Source organism: Sprattus sprattus, assembly GCF_963457725.1.
Source record: "Sprattus sprattus genome assembly, chromosome: 18".
Lineage (NCBI taxonomy): Eukaryota > Metazoa > Chordata > Actinopteri > Clupeiformes > Clupeidae > Sprattus > Sprattus sprattus.
This window is the reverse complement of record NC_137916.1, coordinates 15,556,728-15,581,535: the sequence shown is the minus strand read 5'-3', so window position 1 is coordinate 15,581,535 and position 24,808 is coordinate 15,556,728. Positions and strand designations below refer to the sequence as shown.

General features: G+C 43.0%; 1 protein-coding gene across 1 annotated transcript; it reads left to right on the top strand.

The window, feature by feature from the left end:
* Window positions 1–640: 640 nt before the first annotated feature.
* col2a1a (collagen, type II, alpha 1a) lies at window positions 641–24,248 on the top strand (the record flags this gene model as incomplete). Its single annotated transcript, XM_080857259.1, has 53 exons — window positions 641–734; window positions 2,808–3,025; window positions 5,000–5,032; window positions 5,441–5,473; window positions 5,575–5,628; window positions 6,083–6,175; window positions 6,297–6,374; window positions 6,679–6,723; window positions 6,860–6,913; window positions 8,521–8,574; window positions 9,316–9,369; window positions 9,465–9,518; window positions 9,656–9,709; window positions 9,812–9,856; window positions 9,988–10,041; window positions 10,269–10,313; window positions 10,475–10,528; window positions 10,684–10,782; window positions 11,038–11,082; window positions 11,267–11,365; window positions 11,488–11,541; window positions 11,650–11,757; window positions 12,096–12,149; window positions 12,793–12,891; window positions 13,090–13,143; window positions 13,479–13,577; window positions 13,790–13,843; window positions 13,973–14,026; window positions 14,156–14,209; window positions 14,353–14,406; window positions 14,617–14,661; window positions 14,812–14,910; window positions 15,037–15,144; window positions 15,350–15,403; window positions 15,520–15,573; window positions 15,885–15,938; window positions 17,774–17,827; window positions 18,036–18,143; window positions 18,285–18,338; window positions 18,490–18,543; window positions 18,670–18,831; window positions 19,066–19,173; window positions 19,458–19,565; window positions 19,716–19,769; window positions 20,715–20,822; window positions 21,357–21,410; window positions 21,739–21,846; window positions 22,330–22,383; window positions 22,603–22,710; window positions 22,991–23,279; window positions 23,365–23,552; window positions 23,684–23,926; window positions 24,102–24,248. 53 exons carry the CDS (start codon window positions 641–643, stop codon window positions 24,246–24,248), a joined length of 4,458 nt encoding a protein of 1,485 aa, XP_080713385.1.
* Between the last annotated feature and the right edge of the window lie 560 nt (window positions 24,249–24,808).

The window sequence follows — 24,808 nt, the reverse complement described above, 5'->3', positions numbered from 1 at the left end:
ATTAAAAACGAGTTTGAGGATGGTATCAAAACTAGTTGCCTATAAAACCATGCCTCAAAAAGGGTCAAACTGTTGATTTAAGTTTAAAGCAGTTCTATCACATACGTAACTTCGTAGGCTATGTAGACTTCACATTGACCCTACACGGGAAAAAACACGGACTCATCGGAAGTCTTTATATATCCTTTATTCACAATCTTTCTCTGCCTGGAAAAGAGGGAAATGTGCACCGGTGAGAGAAAGTTTTTGGGGAAAAAAACTGATGAGGTCCTTACCTCTGCGCAGTTGGCAGGAGGAGGATGGTTCTGGGAAGAATGGATGCTGAGACAGGAGGGGAGGGAGATAGGGCTCGTGTTTCAGCGCGCCTGGGGGTCGTAGGGGGTGGACTGGTACTGCGGAATATACAAAGATTCATAAATACGCGACTGGACATTAAACCGCGGTGCTTGGCCTGACGGGGTGGGAGCTTACTTTCCGCACGGGCCCGCCGTTGGATTCCTCACCATCTTTGGTCGGAAGATTGACTGCATGGTTCGGTAGTCTTGGAAAACACAAACACACACACAACGCCAAAAGAGACGCGGCTTCTCATCCCGTCTTGTTTTCTCACCCAAAGGATCTGCGTGTCTAATATTTAGACATGTTCAGCTTTGTGGATTCACGGACTGTTTTGCTACTTGTAGCAACCCAAGTTGTATTACTATCGCTTGTAAGATGCCAACAGGAGGAGGACCGTAAGTCGCAACTTTTTATCTTTCCCTCAACAGGTGAACCCGCAACCAGTCTGCTACTGATGCTGTTAGTTTCGCATGTTAGACATTTTCCTTAACTCTGTGTCATTTATAGATATTTTACACGTGTGAAGGAAACTTGTACGATGCCATGATTGATACTTTTGGTCTTGTAAGACCGTATAAAAGTGATGAAAGTGTCACACACTGTGGAACAGAGTGTGTGAGGTTCATCATGTGTAGTGCAGAGCCTTCTGCCTGCGGAGTAACATTGGCTGTAATGGAGATATGGAATTGGTGAAATTGGCGAAGTAAACAGTTCATCGCTAAACTAAGTGAGTGAGGAGTGATAACGCACCTCGACACCACAAACTTTAACAACCGAAAGAATCCCACTCACTACATGCGGTTATCATCGTCCTTCCAAGCTTGAAGTCTTTTAAGTTCCTAACAAGAGTTTTGACAAGACAAAGGCTAGTGACTAAGTGATTGTCTGTCCCTAGTAGTTCCAGATTATGAATTATCCACATTAAGGATGTTTAAGTATGTTACTTGTAGATCATGAATGAAACATACAAGGACGGAGTTATTTGTTGCATTGTAATGTGAAGTTACCTCACTACTACCTGTGTATCCACATAGACCATTTTACCTGCAGCCTGTCAGGCTCAAAGGGTATCAGGTGGAGATGCAGAAGAGTACAAAGGAACAGTGTGTCTGTGTATGTGTGTCTTGGGTATAATTCATTGTAATAGTCACAAATTATCAAGACTACTAGTCTCATCTCATGTACCTAATTCCTCATTTTACAAAAAAAATCTCTCTCCAGAATGGGTGCAAATATACATAAACATAACTTCGGCGTTAGGTGAAAACTTTTTTTTATTTTCAGGTTGAGACATTTTAGTCACTCAATAGCCCTTTTACACAAACCATAAAAAAAAACCAAATCACTAGTGGAACCCTGGGGCCGAGAAGGTTGAAAGCAATTCTTTCTTTGTGCCACAGCGTGTGTGTGTCCGTTTGTCTGTGTGTGTGTTTGTTCTGGCACTAGCAACTCTATGAGAACCAGATGGGGTCCCTGTTTGCTTAAGGCACCCGCCTGTCAATTATGCCCCTGTGGCGTCTGAGAAAGGGCCATTCATGTATCGGGCTGCCAGGTCAGCCAGGAGTAGGGTGGAGGGTAGGAGGGATGAATAGATCAGGGGGCGCTGTGGAGCCCATAGAACCCTACACTGTTTAGTCAACCAATCAGTGCACAGTACCCCAAACCTGACACCTTACTGTAAACTATGCAGCCCCGTAGCGTATCCGTGGAGCAGTGGGATGCTCAGGTGCTGCTACTACACACAGCATTTAAATGTACTCTTACTTGCAGCATTATTCAGGAACTAGCACACCTAATGTTTGTGAAAGCTGCCTAATTCCACAATTATTTATTGATTGAGTGATTTAAGCATTGATTTGAGTTTAAAAGTTTTTGTCATTTATTCATGTAGTTACAATATCACTTTATCATTGTCTGTAGTGCAAGGAGAAATGGTTGGAGAATAAAGCAGAAATGACCTAGTTTACCCATCAGACTTTTAATGTGCATGTGGATGTCATGGGCTGACATTGCTTGGCAGCCATTGGTGTGCTTTTGGATGAGTGCATGAATATGTGTGTGTATGTGTGTGTGTGTGTGTGTGTGTGTGTGTGTGTGTGCACGTGTAAGTGAGTTTTATTGATGTTTTAGTGGAGCCATCTGAGCATGAGCATTTCAGGAATGCTGAGTCATGTTGACTCAAAGAAGTATATTATGTCGATTCATTGTGAAAAGCTCAAAAATGGCACAAAATGAGAGAAAGTGCACATATATTTGATGTATCAAAGCATATCCTCATTGATATGGCAGTGTATCAATGTATATATGCTGTGCACGGCCTGGCAAGTATGTCAGCTGCTGATGCTGTCCTCATAAACGCCCCTTACACATCTTTCTCCCTTTACCTACCCCCTCCCTCCTCGCTTCATCCTCCCGTATCCCCCCCCCCCACCCCTCTCCATGGCTTCCTCCTGTTTGCCGGCCTGTAGAGGATGAGCTGGGTGGCTGCATCCAAGATGGCCGCCACTACAGTGATAAGGACGTGTGGAAGCCGGAGCCGTGTCGCATCTGCGTGTGTGACACGGGTGCCGTGCTGTGCGATGAGATCATCTGCGACGAGCTGCGCGACTGTGCCAACCCTGTCATTCCCGTTGGAGAGTGCTGCCCTGTGTGCCCAGCTGAGCACAGCACCCCCATTGGTCCTAATTTATTTACTTTTCTAAATAAATTACACTGCTATGCTTTCCCCTCTGCTTTCTGTCTCCCTCGCTCATGTTTCCTCTGGGCTCCCTCTCACCTGCATCACAGGTGTGTGTTTGGGTACTGGTGTCTGAGCTCAGAGTAAACATGTCTGGGTGAGTGGACAGGAGTAACACTTCTAAGTTTTCTGCTGCATCTCTTCAAGCTGCAAGCTTATCTTTAGGAATGGGTGATTACCCCATTGCTCCAGACTTGTTTTCAGCACTAAGCTGAAATGAGCAATGACTTCATTTAAGGCTGTAATTAAGGGCATTGTAATATCAAATAAATACATTCTGAGGTTGATTGAAGGCATTATGGGAAAACGTGCATTATGATGCATTCTTCGTGTCAATAATGCCAATCACTCATGTCAGCTCTGGACAATAACTCTCCAGCTGGACTGTGCATGTCTCAGAATTATCAAATCAGTGGCACTAGTGGCCATAATGAAAAGAAAAACTTTGAAGTATTCTAAACCGTCTGCTTTTTAACCATTTAAGAGACAGCCTAAATGCTCAATAGCAACCTATTATCAAACATAAATATTCTAGTCTTGGTGCAATAATGGTTTTTACACTTATTTTGAGGTATTTTACTATTGAAACTTAATTTAAATTTAAATATTTCTACATTAAATAATGTCCTGCTGGAAAAAAGGACTGCTATACTGTTTTATAGCTGTCCTTTACCTGAGACCAATGCTCCACCTTCCTCCCCCTCCCACTTTCACTGAGACCCCATACTTTGTTTGTTAAGGATATAGCATTGCTCATTTATTATAAGGGGCCAATTCATATCACCATTGGATGAATAGCAGTTGATGTGTGTAAACATGTGGTTGTGTATGGCCATGCTTTCGGTGAATATCCATCAGTGGGGCCAGTGCTAACCTTGTGTTTTCTTTCTCTTTTTTTTTTTTTTTTTACATCTCTTCTTCTGAATCTCCAGAGGCAGTTGGTGCAAGGGTAAGTTAGGAAGTACTGACCCTCATAAAACTCTTCTAGATGTTCAGGTTGAATCATATATCTGGATAATTTTATATCAAGAACCAGTAACAGTATAAATATCTTTAAGAATCTGCTTTCCCTTATAAAATAGCAACAAAACAGCAAATCCATTAAGGAAATACGTGCCCTAAAGGTGAAGCATTACCTCAAGAAGCCATTAATTGACTGGGGTATGACTAAGCACCAATTTTATTAAAATATGCTCTGATAAAAGTGGGTGTAAGGCCTTAACACCTACATTACAATAGGTTACAAACAGGTTACAATAAAGGTTAAATCAATCAGTTTTTATATATGCAATTTGTATAATAGCAGAGACTGAAGATTACCATATTCTTTCTACATTAGCTATATGATCTGTGGCAAGCAACATTACAGTGACGAATCTCCTCACCAGGGCCCGTAGGCACCATACAGTGCCCATATGACCATAAAGTGCACAAATGTGCACAAATATACCCCCACACATTCATTTAGACAAAGACATTGGACATATTTCACCATACATATTTGATATACTTAAAATAAACTGAACTCTGGTAATGCTTGCTTAGAGAAGTTGCGTTCACTTATTAAAGGAGGGTGGCATCACTGTTACCTTACTGTACATTACCATTTCTGGATATGTTTCTCTCTTCAGATACATATGTGTTTGATGTAGATGGTTCAGAATGAGTGGCTGAAGCACAGAATTTATTTATTTAGATATTTGAAATGCATTGGAGTGCCTAGTGGACAAAACATAATCTATGTTTGAAATTTCACACCATGTAGTTACAATTAACTTCTTGTATTAGTGTCACAAGAATTTGTATTGGAGTTTCATTGTTTCCTCTGACAAATATTCTCAATCTAGGAAAATGTCTAGCCTGAATAAGACCAGAGCTTTAAATGATCTCCTTTTGATGTTTTCCAAATGTTCTCTTTTCCAGGGACAGAAGGGTGAGCCAGGAGACATTACTGATGTAAGTCAAGCAATGCCAGTCCTTCACCCAGCCCTGTCTATAGTATAGACTTACAAAGGTGGTGGTTGAGGTCCTGTTTAGGTCCTGTTTATTAGTTTAGTTTATTTATAAACAGGACAGGCCCACTCTGTTGAGGAAATGAGCAGGTGTAATTGTGGTCTAGGAGAGGAGGAAGAACCTCACATGAGTTATATTGAAGGGCCTCCTCTACACTGATAGTCAGTGGCCTGCTCTACAGCTAAGGCAGATTCTCATATTTCCACACAGTATCCACATTTTCATGTCCAAATTTCCTATTAATAGTAGTTGTAATATCTAAATTATGATTGTATTAATTCATTGTAGTTATTAATACAAAATTGAGACACCACAATCTCCAATTTTCTCTGTTTTTCTCTGTTCTTTTAGGTCGTAGGACCAAGAGGACCAGCAGGCCCCATGGTGAGTGTCTTTGTGTGTTTGTTGAAGACATTTCAGTTCCCAGAGAGGTTTGTCAATCGCATTGGGTTCCTCCGCTCATGTCTATGCATATGTGTCTTTAGGGCCCCCCAGGAGAGCAAGGAACCCGTGGTGAGAGAGGCCTTAAGGGAGATAAGGTAAGGGAGACCCAAAACCAATGTCCTGTGGATGGCTGACTTGCAGAACTGTCAACTATCCTCATGGCAAGGGGGTTACCATGGCAGTATGTGGACATTATGTAGGGGGCTGAGCAAACTGTACACATTTATGCTACTTTTGGGCAGCACACTCAACTGATACACATTTGTAAAGAATAACGTAGGACTGCGCCAGAAAATACTGGGTTGACTCTTTATGATGAAGAGAACAGGTACAATTGCACTGCGGTACAACATCTTATCTCCTACATTTAGCTTCAAAATGCCCTCATTAGTGTGGGATTTGGAGGTCCCTCTAAAGTTGTTCAGGTGTTAAGTGGATTAATGGAAGTTCAGATTCTTGAGAATCTTGCTGTGAGGAATCATGTGAGGGACTTCCTTTAATCCTATTATCTTCCTCTTCCTCTCCTCTCATCACTCCTCTTTTCTCCAGGGAAATCACGGACCTCGAGGCAGAGACGGTGAACCCGGCACCCCCGGAAACCCAGGAACCGCTGGCCCCCCAGGCCCTCCTGGACTTGGTGGAGTAAGTTTGACATCTGACCTCATTCCTCATCCCCCGTCAGCTCCTTACTTGTTTCAGCCCTGATGTGTATGTTTGTGTGTTATGTGTTCATATGTGTTCTTATGTTCTTATGTCCCCTTAGAACTTTGCTGCTCAGATGGCTGGAGGCTTTGATGAGAAGTCTGGAGGTGCTCAGATGGGTGTGATGCAGGGACCAATGGTGAGGATTAGAAAAACATACACACACATACACACACACTACAGGTTCACTGTCAATACTGAACTTTTCCTCCACCCAGTGGTCAAAAGGATTTATTGTAAGTTTACATCTCAGCTCAGAGCAAGCATGTTTAGGAAAACAAATCCTTGGAAAACATTAAAGGTACAAAGAGCCTATTTGAGTAAAATGTTCAGTTCTGTGCCTGTTTATTGAGACATTCACAGTCCCCAGTCCTCACTAAAATCTAAAAATAGTTTTTTAAATGAAAACCATTTTATAAAATACATGTCTGTGTTTTTTTAAGGGCCCCATGGGACCTCGTGGACCCCCTGGACCCTCTGGATCTCCTGTAAGTAATGCAAACACACACATTACTCAGTACTTACTGCCACTCACCATACATTACCCTGTGCTATGCAGTACAGTGCACTCATATGAGCAGATGAACACAGAATAGTCTGAAATATCTGCTCTTTGTATTACAGGGCCCACAGGGTTTCCAAGGCGCCCCTGGTGAGGCTGGAGAACCTGGACCTGCTGTAAGTTCTCCACTGTTCCCACCACTCACTAGCACCTGACATGAACAAACCACAACACCACCAGTTCCTGGGTGCATCAGTTCTAGAATTTCCTCAGCTAACTGACATACACACAGGTGTCCTCTGTTAAGTTGAGCAGGATAGGGGTGGACATGCAATTTAACAATAGACTACATTATCTTCACAATAGGCTTAACTTAATTCATCTTCCCTCTGTTCAAAGACAGTATCATTCTCTGAATTGAAGAATCTCTGTTTCAGAATTGTCAGTCCTCCTCTGCCATCTCCTTTCCCAAAGTTTTTGTATTGTTTACATATCGTTTTGAAATGACATCTGACAACTGCAGCAATACATGTTGTACCATCAGTTCTTGGGATGTACTTTCAAAAATAATTCTCATATTCTAAACAAAGTGCCATCACATAGAGTCAAATAAGGGCATATAGTCACTCAAATCACTTCCTATTCAATCTATCCGCCATTCCTATCCAATCCATCTGTCATTTTGTCCCAAACAGCCACCTGTTCTACACAGTACTGTTAACAACAGTGAAGCATATAGAGCAATATAGTATAAACTCACAAATCTCCTGACTGCATATTTTCATATAATCCGAAAGAAAACACAATTGTCCAAACATGGGTTAGATGAAAATGATCCATCACTGTCTTCTTTGTTAAGAAGATATGTCTACATGTAGGCCCTGTGTAGCCAGTGATGTTAAATATTTAAAATTACTTTATATTTATTTGCTACAGTAGTATGCCCATTTTCACCATTATACCAAAGAAGTAGCCAGTCTTAAATTGGCATCACTTCACCTTCCCTCACATCTTCTCATCCCTCATCTGCCCATTTGTTTCAGATATGTATTCTATACATATAACATTAGCTTATGCTGGTTTATGACACAGCAACAACATATTTATGCCCCCTGTCTAAATTAGTACCAGTACTTTACACATGGTTGTCATGATGTATGAAAGTTCCAAATAGTTCCAAAGCAGGAAGAACCTTTTGATGATGTCATTATTCAACATACAATAGAAAAACAGTAGAAGGTGTATATCAAACGTTTCAGTTTGGACCTAGGCAGGTCTTAATAATCACTTTATTTTCTACTGTTTAAATAGAAGCCAGTACCGATGTATGATGGTGAGTGCCATCTATACCACTGCGTGCTCTTTCTCTGGTTGCTTTGCAGTGAGGTTTATCTCAGACTGGCTCACTACAAAAATAAACATGCAATCACAATATATTAGTAAGGAATAGCGATATGTCTGCCTCTTTTCGGTTGTTTGCCCCTGTGAAATCAAACCGCTTGGGTGAACCTAGTAATGCAGACCTTGTCCATGAACAATAATATTGTAGAACTCGTCCTCTGATGAAGTCTGAAATCAAACCAAAACAATCTGAACAGAGTAGCACTGCACCATAGCATTATCCCTCAGCACACTTTTCTTGTACAGAGATAGGATGGCGCCATTATGGCTGCTTGTTAACTCTGTACAGCATCTGCTGATACACCTACGTTCATTGCATTTACATTTATTTACATCTATAAAGCCCAAATGACATCATGTTTGACCCTCTCTGATGTTGTAGGGAGCTCTGGGACCCCGTGGCCCCTCTGGACCTTCAGGAAAACCAGGAAGTGATGTAAGTATTGTCATGAGGCTGGTATCTATCTGGTCTTTTTCCTGGTTGTTTAACGCTTTTGTTGCATCGTCAAAGATTGCTACTCTGAGATAAATGCTTTGAGGTGACTTTAATGGCATTTTTCATGGCATTCGTGGGTTTATGTCATCTGTAAAGTCAAAGGACAGGTGAGATGGTGATAGAGTAGGCCAACATCCGAAATTGTGTCCTTACTACTCACTCACATACCCATAGAACGTACTACAGTAACGGTCGGGTAGTAGGTTCTTAATCAAAATTAGTGCATACTGAGTATTCAGATGGACCTTTGTGTCCCTGTATCTGTCATAACGGTTCTCTATACATTTCTATTATTCAAAGTCCTCTTGTTTTATTGTCTCACATTGTCTTTTATCTGTACACTACCTTTATGTGTTAACTCATGAAATTGTAAGAGTATATTTCATTTTGTATTGTCATGGATTATCTCTACCATTTGACGCTTGAAGCCCCATGACAGGGTAGTCTGTATAGTTATTTATTTCTTGTGAGTTCCTTTTTATAATCAAAATCTTATCATGGGTAGACTGGTAAACATGTCCCACTGTGCATCACACCCCAGGCCCCTCTTCACAGCTGCTGTTGACTCACACACTAGATGGTGCTAATACTTCCACTATATAATAGCTAGCTTTACAACAGCTAGTGACGATAGATTGTATTTGCACGCTGACCTCATCGTCTCTCTCTATCTCACTTCAGGGAGAAGCTGGTAAGGCTGGCAAAGCTGGTGAGCGTGGACCTCCTGGCCCTCAGGTATATTTAAAAAAAAATAAAACAGCCCAAGTGATTTATGCTTTAAAACTAAGAATACATGCCCTAATCCACTCCACTTGTGGTTCCATTGACAGGGAGCTCGTGGATTCCCAGGAACACCTGGACTTCCAGGACTCAAAGGACACAGAGTAAGAGAATAGATTCCTGAAAATAAATTATATACACAACTCTATCCTAGCCAGTGTTGTGACTATTCAGTGACTAACTGTGTGTGTGTGTGTGTGTGTGTGTGTGTGTGTGTGTGTGTGTGTGTGTGTGTTTGCAGGGACACCCAGGTGTGGATGGACTTAAGGGAGAGACTGGTACTGCTGGAGCTAAGGTATAGCAAATACACATTACATACATATATAGTCTACTTACATTATTCGTGTTGACCCTATCTCACACTCTTCTTTACCTCCTGCCATCTTTCTCTGGTTAGGGTGAGGGTGGTGCTCCTGGTGAGAATGGCGCTCCTGGACCCATGGTGAGTGGTGTGCACCTGTTTCCCCTTACGCCCGGAGCTGAGACATTACATCAAAAGGAAACACTGGGTTTCTTTACCACTAACCATTTCTCTGTCTTTGTCTTCTCCTCCCTCCTTCTATCTGTCTTCAGGGACCTCGTGGTCTGCCTGGTGAGAGAGGACGTCCTGGGGCTGCTGGATCTGCTGTGAGTGACAAACTCACATATACACTCACACTCATAAATGCACAGACAAACAAGACACAAGACAAATAATTACTTATAGTTATACTTATACTTAAAGTTAATGCTTATAGTTAATGCACTTGAATCACTTGACCTGATATCACCTCCATTCAAGAGCAATGCTGAAGAGCACACTGTCTCTCAGGTGCACTGGAGCCCATAGTGACTCAGTGTTCTGTTTCCTCCAGGGTGCCCGTGGTAACGATGGTCTGCCTGGTCCTGCTGGCCCCCCTGTAAGTAGAACCTCTCCATGTGTTCACCGTTGTGAAATGACATAGATGAAATTTAAGGACAAACCTTTTTATGAGGATTGTGTTTGATTTTTAGTTTGATATAAATTGAAGAGTCACTGATTGTTTGTCTGAGTGCAATGCTGTGCCTCCTCTCTCTGAAGGGTCCCCTTGGTCCTGCTGGTGCCCCAGGTTTCCCAGGATCTCCAGGCTCCAAGGTGAGAAGCAGACCAGCACTTACACAGAATATGATGTCTGGCTAATGCTTTGCTAAATCACAGAAGGTTGTTCCTCCTGTGTGTTCTTTTCTATGTGGTTCCTATTTTGTCTTTTACTTTGTCACTGAGGCCTGTGCTGTTTCTCCCCTCCTCAGGGTGAAGCTGGTCCAACTGGTGTTCGCGGAGCTGAGGGAGCTCAGGGACCCCGTGGAGAGGGTGGTACGCCCGGATCTCCTGGACCTGCTGGTGCAGGCGTAAGTGAAACAATCAAACCTGGATCACTGCATACAGAGCTCTTAAAGATTTTCATAGGAGCTTTGTCAATGTTTGTCTCTGAGTAATTTGATCAATAGATTTTGGATGAATTAGTTACATTTGTCTTCATAACATAAACACGGTTTGCATATCTGTTTTCATATGTGTAACATCTGATTTAGTGTGAAGCGTGAGATTAATTCTTGTGGTAATGCTTCTGTGCTTATTCCTGTTTGCTACTCTGATTCATGCAGGGTAACCCTGGAACTGATGGTATCCCTGGCTCTAAAGGATCTGCTGTGAGTATATTGTCACATGGTATCTGTTTCTCCCATATGGTCTATTAGACTCATGTGATTTTCTGTCATGAAACTGACAGACTTGGCAATAAACCTCCCCTCTGTGATGGACCATTCAGATAAAAAATACAATCCCATTGCCTGTGACACCTACAAATTAAATCCCTCTGCTTCATCTTCGCAGGGAGGTGCTGGCATTGCTGGTGCCCCTGGTTTCCCTGGCCCACGTGGTCCTCCCGGACCCCAGGGAGCTACTGGACCTCTTGGACCCAAGGGACAGTCTGTATGTACCATCAACTCTCCACGTCCATCCTTTCTCACTTCAACCATCCCTCCATTTCTTTATGTATGCACTGCTAGCCATATCAATGCTTGATGATGCTCACTACTGGCGTTCTTCCACAGGGTGACCCTGGTATCCCAGGATTCAAGGGTGAGGCTGGACCCAAAGGAGAGCGCGTGAGTAAAACTGATATAAAATACCTCCACTCATGTGGAAGTAAAAGTTCAAAAGTAATGTTGCTGCAGCCCCATAAATAAAACATACTTCTACTCATTGTATGTCAGGGTGTTGCTGGACCTCTAGGAGCCCCTGGACCTTCTGGAGAGGAGGGTAAGAGAGGAGCAAGAGGAGAGCCCGGAGCTGCCGGACCACTTGGACCTCCTGGAGAGAGAGTGAGTTCACTGAGATGCAGAGGGTTTCTTAGGCAGACTTAGTTTACTGCAGTGTTAATCCCAGGGTAGCCTCTTATACGACCTGATGTCCAGGTTTGTTTGAATTAGTGCACTGGTTAGTGAGCTAGGAGTTACCTGGGTTTACTTCATCTGTAGGTTGTGTGATGAGTCATTAGAAGATCTGGTTAATGGTAAATCTTAAAATCAGACATGACTGAAGTGCATATAGCCTATATAGTACTCTCAATTGAGGTAATTTCTTCAACTGCTTAGGTAACTGTGCTCATTCATGAGGCTTTTATGTGCAAATAATCTGAGCTGTCCTCTTCTGTTGATAGGGCGCCCCTGGTAACCGTGGATTCCCTGGTCAAGATGGTCTTGCTGGTGCTAAGGTAGGCGAAAGATCAGTCAACACCATTTTAAGTTAACCGTTTCTATCTACCTCTTGTATGTAAGATACTCTGAACCCATGGCAAATTAATCAAGGCACCAAATACCCTTATGTCCATGAAGTCAAAATAATGTTCGCCAAAAGTGATCATAAACAAAGAAACACATTACCAATCCCACTTTCAATTAAGTATCTAAAACATCAACATATGCCCAAATACAGTACTATGATGTTGCAACATATATGCCCATGTAGCCAGTCCTATATACTGACACAGTTGGACACCCATACTGATGACCTGGATGTTCTCATTGAGGTTGTCATCATAGAATTGTCAGTTGGCAAATAAAATAAACAACCTTTTTGTCAGAACAATGAATTTGATTAAATAATCCACGTAAATATTGTAATTGTGACCAAAACAAAATCATGTGACTGTTTGGCGCTGTGGATTCGCCATATGTTATAATTAAAAGAAACTGTCAAACTGAAGGAGGTGCAACTGAAAACATCGAGTGGGGTTAAATGTGCTAAATCATGATAGTTTACTACTTTTTACTTCATAACTAAACATTCAATGTACTCTTCATGTACGAACATAGTCCATCCACTCACTCAACTCTTTCCTGTTTGGTGGTGTGCAGGGAGCCCCTGGAGACCGTGGTGTTGCTGGTCTGGGTGGTCCTAAGGGAGGCACTGGAGACCCTGGCCGCACTGGAGAGCCTGGCCTTCCTGGTGCCAGAGTAAGTGTCACAAACCACCACTGACATCAGCTGCCACAGAAACAGAATTCATTGCATTTTTCATTCATTACAGTTTTGTTAAAGATATTAGTCTTACAAATCTTCCAACAACAAATGTTAGTCTCAAAGTCATCGAGATAAATCAACTATATCAACTTCATCCTCCCCACATTCAACGGTTCTGTATTCAATTTACAGGGTCTTACTGGTCGTCCTGGAGATGCTGGTCCTCAAGGGAAAGTTGGTCCCGGTGTAAGTATGACATACTTTGATGCTCTTAACTATTTCTTGACCAGAACAACATAATCTGACATACATCCCAAATTGGTCTGTCTGTGTCTCAGTGATTAAATTGTTCTAGCTCAGAATATGTGTCTGTTATCTAGTATGGAGTGTCTGTTTAGAGTCTTAAAGTTTAGTATCTCTATTATCTCTGTCGAGTCTGTGTTTGGTATCGAGTCTCTGTGTTGTGTCTGTAGTGTGTGTTGGGTCTCTTTGATTTCTGTTTTAAGTTTATGGTCGGTGTGTTGAATCTGCGAGCTTTGTGTTGAGCCTTTGCTGAATCCCTTTGGTCTCTGCCCTCATAGGGAGCCAATGGAGATGATGGACGTCCCGGACCCCCTGGGCCTCTGGGAGCTCGTGGTCAACCTGGAGTGATGGGATTCCCTGGACCTAAGGGTGCCAATGTAAGTGTGTTATAAAGGATCAGTGAATATAAAAGTGTATACGGTCAGTTCTTAAACTACTCTAAAATGAATGATCATTTATAATTTTTTTGTGTAATTTCTTGGGTAATGCTTTGTGTAATATCGCATTGGAGATTAAAAAAACTACACCTTTAATTAATTCATGATTTTTGCATTCCCTAATATTTTAAAACATCTTTTTTCACACACAGGGAGAGCCTGGAAAGACTGGAGAGAAAGGACTTCTTGGTAACCCTGGTCTTAGGGTAAGTAATAATCTTTTTTCACCTTGGTATTCTATTTTTGAGATCATATAGGTCTCTCTTATATGATTATTTGTACATCAAGACATGTATTAAATGTCATCCTGTAAACGTCCACCGGTCTCTCTGTAGGGTCTGTCTGGAAAGGATGGTGAGACTGGATCATCTGGTCCCCCTGGCCCTGCTGTAAGTATCTCTGACACTCTCACCATTACCCATGTGACTATGTAGCATGTATTTATGCAGTATATGTGATGTGTGTGATAGTTTCGTGGACACAAAATTAGGTCTTGATCTGTGTGTGCTCTATCCTAGGGTCCTGCTGGAGAGAGAGGAGAACAGGGTCAGGCTGGACCTTCTGGCTTCCAGGTGAGTTTTACCATGGCAAATATGGGCCCTCCTAAACCACAAGTATTGCTACAGATAGTTGATCTATGTATCATACAACATACAACAGGACACATTTATCTTAGCGCATTTTGGTTTAATTCATCTTCTGCTCCATTTCTTAGGGTCTGCCTGGGCCTTCTGGTGCACCTGGAGAGGGTGGCAAGCCTGGTGATATGGTGAGCATCTTTAGTAGATTTTTCAAGAGTGTTCAAGGCATGTTCTCTTTCTCCACATAAAGGGCCTGTATGTGGACATTTAAATAGAAGGACTCATATGATATGTGTGGTTTGTATGCTGTGTGGAATGTTTGTGGTGTATGTGTATGTGTGAGATGTGATTTATAGATGAAGTATATCTTGTATTCTCTTCTCACCCTCGTTCTGTAGGGTGTTCCTGGAGAGGGTGGAGCTGCTGGCCCCTCTGGACCAAGAGTGAGTTTCAGAGATTCCCCACTAGAACATTCTATTACACTTCATACACATCAGCTGCAATGAAATCATCACACCCTGTCAGTCAGATGTGACCCGTTAATGGTTTACATTTCTGCTTCCCTTCCCTACTTCCACCCTTCCATCACTCAGGGAGAGCGTGGTTTCCCTGGTGAGAGAGGAGGTGCTGGTCCTGGAGGACTGCAGGGACCCCGTGGTCTTCCTGGAACTCCTGGAACTGATGGACCCAAGGTGAGTTCATGACCCAACAGAGATGACCCAAGACAGAGTTCTCTCTCCTCTCTCCACATCTCTCTGCTCTTCATAATACCTCATGTCCTCTTATTCATGTTGTGTTGAATGTGTGTTGTATGGTAGGGTGCGATCGGACCTTCAGGAGGTTCCGGTGCCCAGGGACCCCCTGGTCTTCAGGGAATGCCTGGTGAGAGAGGAGCTAGCGGTATATCTGGAGCCAAGGGTGACAGAGTGAGTTCAACATTATACTGCACTTGGTCCCGACCCAGCCTACCGGCTCAATACATGCTCAAATACTCAAATCCACTGTTTGAATGCACAATCCAAACACTCAAATCCAAACACACAGACATGCGCAACTGCACAGGCAAAGAACCCCAAACAAGTTATTACAAATACACACAACTCTTAATGTCTCTATCATTCTTCCTTTCAGGGTGACAATGGAGAGAAGGGACCTGAGGGTGCTCCAGGAAAAGATGGCGGAAGAGTAAGTGAAGAAATACAGTCAGATTAAGCCATCTGCCGCTTTTAAAGTAACAGATTGAGCCGACTCTTCCTTTTGTTCAACTGCCTTATGTCTGTCCCTGGATGTCTTGTTCTTAGGGTTTGACTGGCCCCATTGGTCCTCCTGGTCCCTCCGGCCCTAATGGAGCCAAGGTACGATCCCACTGTTAGCATGAAAATAAATAGATGCTCGTTCCCCACATAAATGTATGTATTGGTAATGATGTAAAAAGTGTGGATGTCACTCTTCCATATCTGTCTATATAAACATGCACCAGCAATGACATTATCAATTTCATTACAACATACAAATGGCATCATTCTCTTCATCTCTAACCTAGCCTATATGTTCCCATGGTTAAGATTAAGATACAGATTAAGTTATCTTGTATTTGCCCTCAATTTTCCTGCCCACAGCAGTATGTGTCCTATGATGCTGATACTTCTGTCTCTGTCCCACTCAGGGTGAAGGTGGTCCTCTTGGCCCAACTGGAGCAGCTGGTGCCCGTGGAGCCCCTGTAAGTTGACTGCACCCACCTAAAGCTCCCCCTCATTACTTTTAGTATTACCATTAAACCCACTCACATGCGCATAACACCGCTCACTTACAGTTCACTCCTACACAGAAAATGACGCCACCTCTCATATTGAATTCACCTTTACTCTACCCAGCAAGATGATTCCTACCCCACCTCTGTTGATTACCTCACTGAAATATATCTGTCCTCTCACCCCATCCATTAAAGCCCTCCCGTATATTTATCTGCATATACACTCTACTCTATCATTCTGTACACCTACTAATTCTGTTCATCCTCCATTCACTCTACAGACCTATGATTTTATATTAATACTGCATAACGTTATGCCCCTCATGCCACCCATCCACCTTCTCTGATCAGTTACAGCTTTCTCTAATGTGATCACACACATTTATAAAAGTATAAAAATATCAGTCTCTCAGAACAATTGCTAATTCTTAATTATAAACCACAATACAACCAGATTCAATCACATGAACGTGAAATGAAATGCACACTGAACAATCAACACTTATATGGAACCTGCATTACATTCACACAGAGCCATTCAATTAGTATTAGAACACCAAGTACCCAAGTAGAGGCTGACTCAATTTGGTTTGAAAAGTGCTGGGAACATAGATGGGATTACATAGGTCATCCTACCTGTCACTGGCCTGCTGCGTTCTGCCTCTGCTATTACAGTGAGCGGAGCCTGAATACAAATCCAAGAACATCATAGGTCAGGCTTAGCCTACTGGTATTTTGTTATGCTTTAAAGTTTAAAAAGCTATAGCAGTCGTACTTGTAGTCTATCTGAGGAAAACCCGGGATTGTAGCAAAATGACTAGCACACCCACCTCCGGTATCTGAGGCTGCAGGTTCTGGTTCCAGTGCCAGCCTGTGCACAGTAATGATATTATTATGCACGTTATTGATTGTAAAATCGCATAGCGAGGAACACATTCAACACCAATGCATTCTTTGCCAATTTAATTTCAGGATGTTAGCCACAGACACCTACACAACTAGCAGTACAATAACTCAACTGGTGCATATGTTCAACAAACATAGCTGTAAATAGCTTGTGCTGCAATCTTCGCAACTTACAAACACAGCAAAGCTAAATGATAATAACCCATCGAAATAGGTGATCGTAAAAGTGGTGGAGGCATATCCCCAGCGTAACTGAGGCCTATGCTGAATTACAAATCATAACAGTTAAATAACTGTTAAATAACACTAGAGACATTAGGAAGGTATTGTATACCAACCTTGGTGACAGGACAAATTATTGATAGATAAATATGAATGTAATTTACAAACATTTAACAAAAATATGTTTGATTTCTTACAATTGTTTCTCAATTACCACATTGCCACATTACCACCCTACCACATAGATATTGTATTTGAAAGTAGGCCTATGGTATACAAATCTTTAATGACATTGTTACCCCGGTTATATTTCTGGTAAATGGTCTGGTGGTTAGGGTGTCATTTTATTCTGTGATGCCTATTCCATGTGACAGATCTCAATCGCACACAACACGTTACGGTGACAAGGAGCAAATTATTGTCCATAGTGTAGTTTCTTCTGTGTTGGCTTTGCGTCGCTTTATCATCCAAGGACGTCTCCTCAATCTCCAGGCATCACTCCTGGCTCCAGACGACAATGTCATGAAATAAAACAACTGAAATCTAAATTAACACACACCTTCTTCACTTTCAAGCAAGCAATTCAGCATTCTGTCACACTATCTTTGTCTTGTGTCTATGAGAGACACTTTCTTCATATGACCAATCCTTATTCTCATCTTGTCTCTCTTCAGGGTGATCGTGGAGAGGGTGGTCCTCCAGGCCCTGCTGGTTTCGCTGGACCTCCCGTAAGTACAATCACGGTCACACACACATGGCTACATACTTAAATCATAAATATTATTCTCTTTACGTGGAATCTAAGAAGGAACTGAATATTCTGATTTTGTTTTAATGTGATTGATTGATTGGTTAGTGGAAGGTCTAAAGTCTAGACATATAATGAACTGAATCTCGCTAGCAACTTTGAGTTCACCTTCCTCCTCTCTGCTGTAGGGTTCTGATGGTCAGCCTGGTGCCAAGGGTGAGCTTGGTGAGGGTGGTCAGAAGGGAGATGCTGGTGCCAATGGACCTCAGGGACCCTCCGGAGCCCCCGGACCTTCAGTAAGTCAAGTGTTCTGTCTCATTAGCGCTGTAGAGGACTGAGAGGAGTTTATGTGTGTGTTCAGTGAGTGCTTAATGTGTGTGCACTTATTTTGTTGTTCAATGTTCCATTCACTAATGTGATTTCTCCTCTTCCTTTAGGGTCCCACTGGTGTGTTTGGGCCTAAAGGAGCTCGTGGTGCCCAGGGAGCAGCTGTGAGTACACTAGTCCAAAGAAATCATAATTATCAACACTGCCATAGATTGCATGTAGTTGTGAATAAATGAGTTAACTATCAGTTATACCAACATACCATTAACACACAACACACTGATGCTCTGATGTCATTCTTCTGTTTCTCTTCAGGGTGCCACTGGTTTCCCAGGCGCAGCAGGACGTGTTGGATCTCCAGGTCCTAATGTAAGTCAACACCTCAAAACACAGCACATCTAAACTCACTGCAATCAATATATGGATTGATTGCCCTTTGCCTACATCATTCCTCCCATTTACCCCCTCTGTTTGTGTCCTGTCCTCCTTCCTTAGGGAAACCCTGGCCCTGCTGGCCCACCTGGTGGCGCTGGAAAAGACGGTCCTAAGGGTGTGCGTGGTGATGCTGGTCCCCCAGGCAGACCAGGAGATGCTGGGCTGCGTGGAGCTGCTGGTGTCCCTGGAGAGAAAGGAGAAGCGGGAAATGATGGTCCCCCTGTTAGTCACTTTTCTCAATATTCAGCTGATTTATTGATAATGCCCCTGCATAGAGGGCTTCTCCAGACTGCACACTGACAGTTATTTTGGATATTATTTGGGGCCCATTAACAAGTACTGCTGAATGTAAAGGATTTTAACACAAGTATCCACATATTCAACACATATCATGATCATCTTGTGCCACTCAGTCATTTGAAAGTATATAATGATGTGTCTTTTACCCCCTCTTAGGGTCCTGATGGTGTTAATGGCCCATCTGGTCTTGCTGGTCAGCGTGGTATTGTTGGTTTGCCTGGACAGCGTGGTGAGAGAGGCTTCCCCGGTCTTCCAGGACCTTCTGTGAGTATCACAATCCTCCAATCCATGGTAACCTAACCATGACATTGCTAGTCGCAAAACCCCTATGGTCAGAATAAGGCGTACAGTGCATATTTTCAGAGCACTGCAAATGGATATTGTGAGCTTTGTTGATTAACCTCTAGCTTTGAATATTATTAGTTGTAAAATTAATGTGTAATAATACTTGATGGAACAGTTTTTTGGTTAAACAATATTTAGGTTAATTCATTTATGGATTAACTAGGTAATTGATTCATTGATTAACTGGTTTTGCTGCACCAAAGGGGGAGCCAGGGAAACAGGGATCTCCCGGTGCTGGTGGTGACCGTGGACCCCCTGGCCCAGTCGGACCTCCTGGACTGAGTGGACCTGGTGGAGAACCTGGAAGAGAGGTTTGTACATCATACCATCCGGGCAGTAGCTCAGCATTACAGACAATGAATACTGGAATTGTGCTTTTAATAATTGCTCTCTCCATCTTCCTTTGCCCTTCTTCATGTCTTTCCCTCTCTCACACACACACACACCCTTCTGTCCTGTAGGGTAACGCTGGTGCTGATGGACCTCCTGGTAGAGATGGAGCTGGAGGAGTCAAGGTGAGCTATCAGAAAGCATAAATGCGATCAGAAACACAGCAGAAGAAATTGGTCCGTCCAACTAGTAGAAAAACATGTTAAAGCCCGGTACCATAATGATAATGGATAATGAGGAACCTGAGAAATCAATGAAATATATGGATGGAAGTTTGTGAGTTTTATTTACCTATGTTAAGAAGTAGGATATCACAAAGACCTCCTAGGCAGGGGAGTTAAGCATAATACTATATATGTACCAAGGTGTAGGCCTTCTTCAGTTCTACAATTCCATTGTAGTAATTCCAGGTGTAATTTACATTGTTTTATTGTATGGTCAAACAGCACAAAACATCAGGCAAACACTGTTGGCAAATCTCTGACTTGTTTGCAACTTCCAGTTAGAGGTTGCCTGTTTTTGAGCAGACTTCTCATTGGAATCTGGAGCAATCTTGTCTGCTGTCTGTCACATGCTTCACCTCATGTTGCGTTCAATAAAGACCTTCATGACATCTCTCTTAGCAATAGGCCAGTCAGGTCATATACGCTTCCAATTAACTCTTAGTGAAACCTCTATATTGTCTTGTTGTGGAGTACATCATAATTTACAAATGCCATTCAGTGAATCTGAATATAATGTAACAAAACTGGCATAAATATAATGTAAGTTGAAAAAGAAAGTTCTGGAAATATAGAATCTAAAGAAATATAGAAACACAGGTTCTTTACTGAGGTTCTTTACTGATTCTTTAAAATGTGAAAATCGTATTCTGTACAATTTGCTGGAGTGAAATAGTATTTAGGATGGAAAAGGTAGTGGCTAAAAAACTGATACAAAGCTTTCACCCCTCGTACAAATTATTCTATGAAGACCCATTCAGCAGAGAGTATTTATTGCATAGTTCTCTCATAGGGGCATGTGCATAAAGTACTGTAGTTTCAGTGTCTGTGCCATGTGTCCTTCTGTAGGGAGAGCGTGGTAACACTGGACCTGTTGGTGCCCCTGGTGCTCCTGGAGCCACTGGTTCCCCTGGCCCTGTCGGACCTCTGGGCAAACAGGGAGACAGAGGAGAGTCTGTGAGTATCCCAATCATAACACACAGTATTCACAGTATATAATGCATCCATAACAATAACATCATGACTGTACCAATACAATTCATTGGGCAGGTTGCCAATGATGCTAAAGCTACTGCTTTTAGAACACGAACACTGTAGCATCCCAAGTGAAATGAGTGTGAAGCACTCAACATCAATATTACATCTCTTCATCTTATCTGCTCAAGCACTATAATACATCCATGTATTCAGTTTCATAATCATTACTTAACTTACATAATCATTACTTAACATAACTCCTCTTAGACCTCAGTTATCTTAATGTCATTGTAACATAAAATATTTATAGCCAACTCTAATGATCAACATTAGATATTGTAGAGCTGAGCATCTGTCATCCCATATACATAAGCTGAAGAGTTATCTCTTTTGCTTTCTCTCACTCTTTCTCTCTCTCTCTCTCTCTCTCTCTCTCTCTCTCTCTCTCTCTCTCTCTCTCTCTCTCTCTCTCTCTCTCTCTCTCTCTCTCTCTCTCTGCCTCTTATTTCTCAGGGTGCCCAAGGACCTGCTGGCCCCGTTGGACCTTCTGGAGCTAGAGGCATGGCTGTGAGTATCTGTGCTTATCTGGTTCCTCCTCTTAAACAAACATTTGCAGGCCACAGACAGACCCATAACACCCAAAAAAAACATAACAGAAGCACACTAATGAAGACCAAAATAATAGCACAAAGACACCATAACTATCCAAAGTATAGTAGAGTATTGTGCAATACATTAGCATGATTATGTTTAGTAGAATGTAAAAATGTCGACTGTATACAAAACTGAGACAGCGCTCCTCACATGTAAGCATTGATTATACTGCTGTACTTGGGAGGCAATTGTATTGCTGTTGTCTAGTGAGTCATGCTCACATATGAACTCTGCTGTGCAGGGACCCCAAGGCCCACGCGGAGACAAGGGTGAGGCCGGTGAGGCTGGAGAGAGAGGACAGAAGGGACACAGAGGATTCACTGGTCTGCAGGGTCTGCCTGGATCTGCTGTGAGTGGCACACACTGAACACTCTCCTAACACATCCAAACACACTTGCCATCACGCTTCATGTGCCGTCTCATATTCACCACAGTGTAATGGCCTGCTCACCACTCCCTCACAAGTACTAGGCACCCAACCTTCTTACGAAACAAATACAAGCCACAATCCCAAAGATTCACAACAAATACACCACAACCTGCCAATTACATCACAGCGCACAAACGGGACATTAACCTCACTCTTACCTTATCCTTACTCAATGACATCACAACTACACTCACCAATTAAGACCCTTTGGAACTTCCTCTTACACAGTTACCTAATTTTTACACTCACAGTCACCTCGAATAGGATTCCTATCCCTGAGACACAGAATTAGATGGTACACCTTTACAATATCATGCATAGATTATGATCTCACATTTTGTCATATGACATTATATCAGGCATGTTTTCCCAATTTGACTTTCTCTCTCTCTCTCCATCCAGGGTCCTGCTGGAGATGCTGGTGCTGCTGGACCTTCTGGGCCTGCTGGAGCTAAGGTGAGGAATCGCTTTTTCTGACATGAGCTTTCAGTCCCAGAGTCAAATGTCACCAAAGCCTGCTGTAGGATGGCAGTCTTGTAAGCATGTTAATTTCACAGCATTTTGGTTTTGGATTGTTCTCCTTGACTGAGTAGCTAAATTGCTAAGTTAAAAGGTTTGTTCTCCCTGACTGAGTAGTCAAATTGCCAAGTTAAAAGGCTTTTTTTTCCCATTTAGGGAGTCCCTGGTGCACTTGGACTTTCTGGAAAGGATGGTGCTAACGGCCTGTCTGGACCCGTCGGACCCCCTGGACCCCGTGGACGCTCTGGAGAGGCTGGCCCTGCTGTGAGTTCAGTCCCAGTGCAGTAGCAGTTAATTCAGGTTGATATAGGTCGATTTAGGTTGATATAGGATTTTTACAGGATTCACAGCATATACAGACATAGATATACAACAGAGGTAACACCAGAGCAACCCATCTAGAATAAGATTTTGCATGGAGGAGCCTCGCAAAATTGTGTTTTTGCTTATACCAGGAAGTCCACTTGTGCTTGTCTTACCAAGACTGATTGGACCCAACAGATTGTTACCTTACCTGTATCCCCTCTCTATCCCCATCCCCCAGGGTCCTCCCGGTAACGCTGGACCCCCTGGTCCTCCTGGTCCCCCAGGCCCTGGCATCGACATGTCTGCCTTCGCTGGACTGTCCCAGCATGAGAAGGGCCCAGACCCCATGAGATACATGCGGGCTGATGACCCATCCAGCTCCACCAGGCAACACGACATGGAGGTGGACTCCACACTCAAGTCCATCACCAGCCAGCTGGAGGACATGCGCAACCCTGATGGAACCCGCAAGAACCCAGCACGCACATGCAGGGACCTCCAACTCTGCCACCCAACATGGAAGAGCGGTAAGTGAGAGGCAAAAGATGACTGCAGGTCAAGACATAATGATGAAGATGCCAGTGATCTGATGGCTCTCTTGCTCTTTGACAGGCGATTACTGGGTGGATCCCAACTTGGGCAGCACTGCAGATGCCATCAAGGTTTTCTGCAACATGGCGAGTGGTGAGACCTGTGTCTACCCCAACACTCCCAGCGTTCCACGCAAGAACTGGTGGAGCAGCAAGAGCAAGACGCACAAACATGTTTGGTTCGGCGAGACCATGAATGGCGGATTCCACGTGAGTGCTTCATCAAATTCTTATTAGCTATGAACAAAAGTATGATTTAATTTGTGTTACAACACATCCATCCTGCTTTGTCTTCAGGCAGCTGTGACTAAATCCCTTTTTTTGATTTGTGTTTTTTACAGTTCAGCTATGCTGATGATAGCCAGCCAGGTAACAGCGCCAACATCCAGTTGACTTTCTTGAGGCTGCTGTCCACAGACGCCACCCAGAACATCACCTACCACTGCAAGAACAGCATTGCCTACATGGACCAGGCTTCTGGCAACCTGAAGAAGGCTGTGCTGCTGCAGGGCTCCAATGACATTGAGATCAGAGCTGAGGGCAACAGCCGCTTCACATACAGCGTGCTGGAAGATGGCTGCAAGGTACATCCTCAACACACAAAACACACATATGCTCTTTCTCTAATGTGCTCTGACTAAATATACATTATTTAAGAATAACACTTGAACAGAAACGTGTTGGGGGGAGATAGCTACACATTAGCTGGTAAAGTACAGTCAAAGTACAGTCCCTTAACACTTGTCTTTGCCTCCACAGAAACACACAGGCCAGTGGGGCAAGACAGTGATTGAGTACAAAACCCAGAAGACGTCCAGACTGCCGATCGTGGACATTGCTCCCATGGACGTAGGAGGTGCTGACCAGGAGTTTGGAGTGGACATCGGAGCCGTCTGCTTCTTGTAAAGTGGAATAACAAGACAAAGAAACACAAACGATATGAAAAGTCCATTAAGAAGCAATACACACTTTTTGAAACGAAGACAATGGAAGACAGGAAAAGACATTAAAATTGATTTGATACTTGTTCCTCCAAACGTAAAGTTGTGCTCTCCAAGTTATGCGCCTAGGATATCGGCACTGAGCGACACCAGAAGTATGGGTTTGTAGTTCCACTGAGCGGCACCAGAATTCCCCCGTCAGCCTGCCCCTCTGACATCAGTCATGTTTCCCAAAGATCCCATGTTCTCGCTGTGTGTCAGGGAGAGATGGAAGGAACAGATGAGCAAGAGAAAGGGAAAGAAGCAACGAAACATGACTTGATGTCCCCATTATACCCCAACACAGTGAGAGAAGGTGCACAGAACTGGGTGTGTTTGATTGGATACCACAGAGGCCCCTCCCACTAAAGAACATCAAGATCCACCCAGTTCTCTAGAGCCCCTCCCTGTCTTTCTAGAATGATGTAAAAAGTTCAGGTGTTCCTAAAATCTACCAACTAGGAAAAAAAAAACATTTACTGTGTA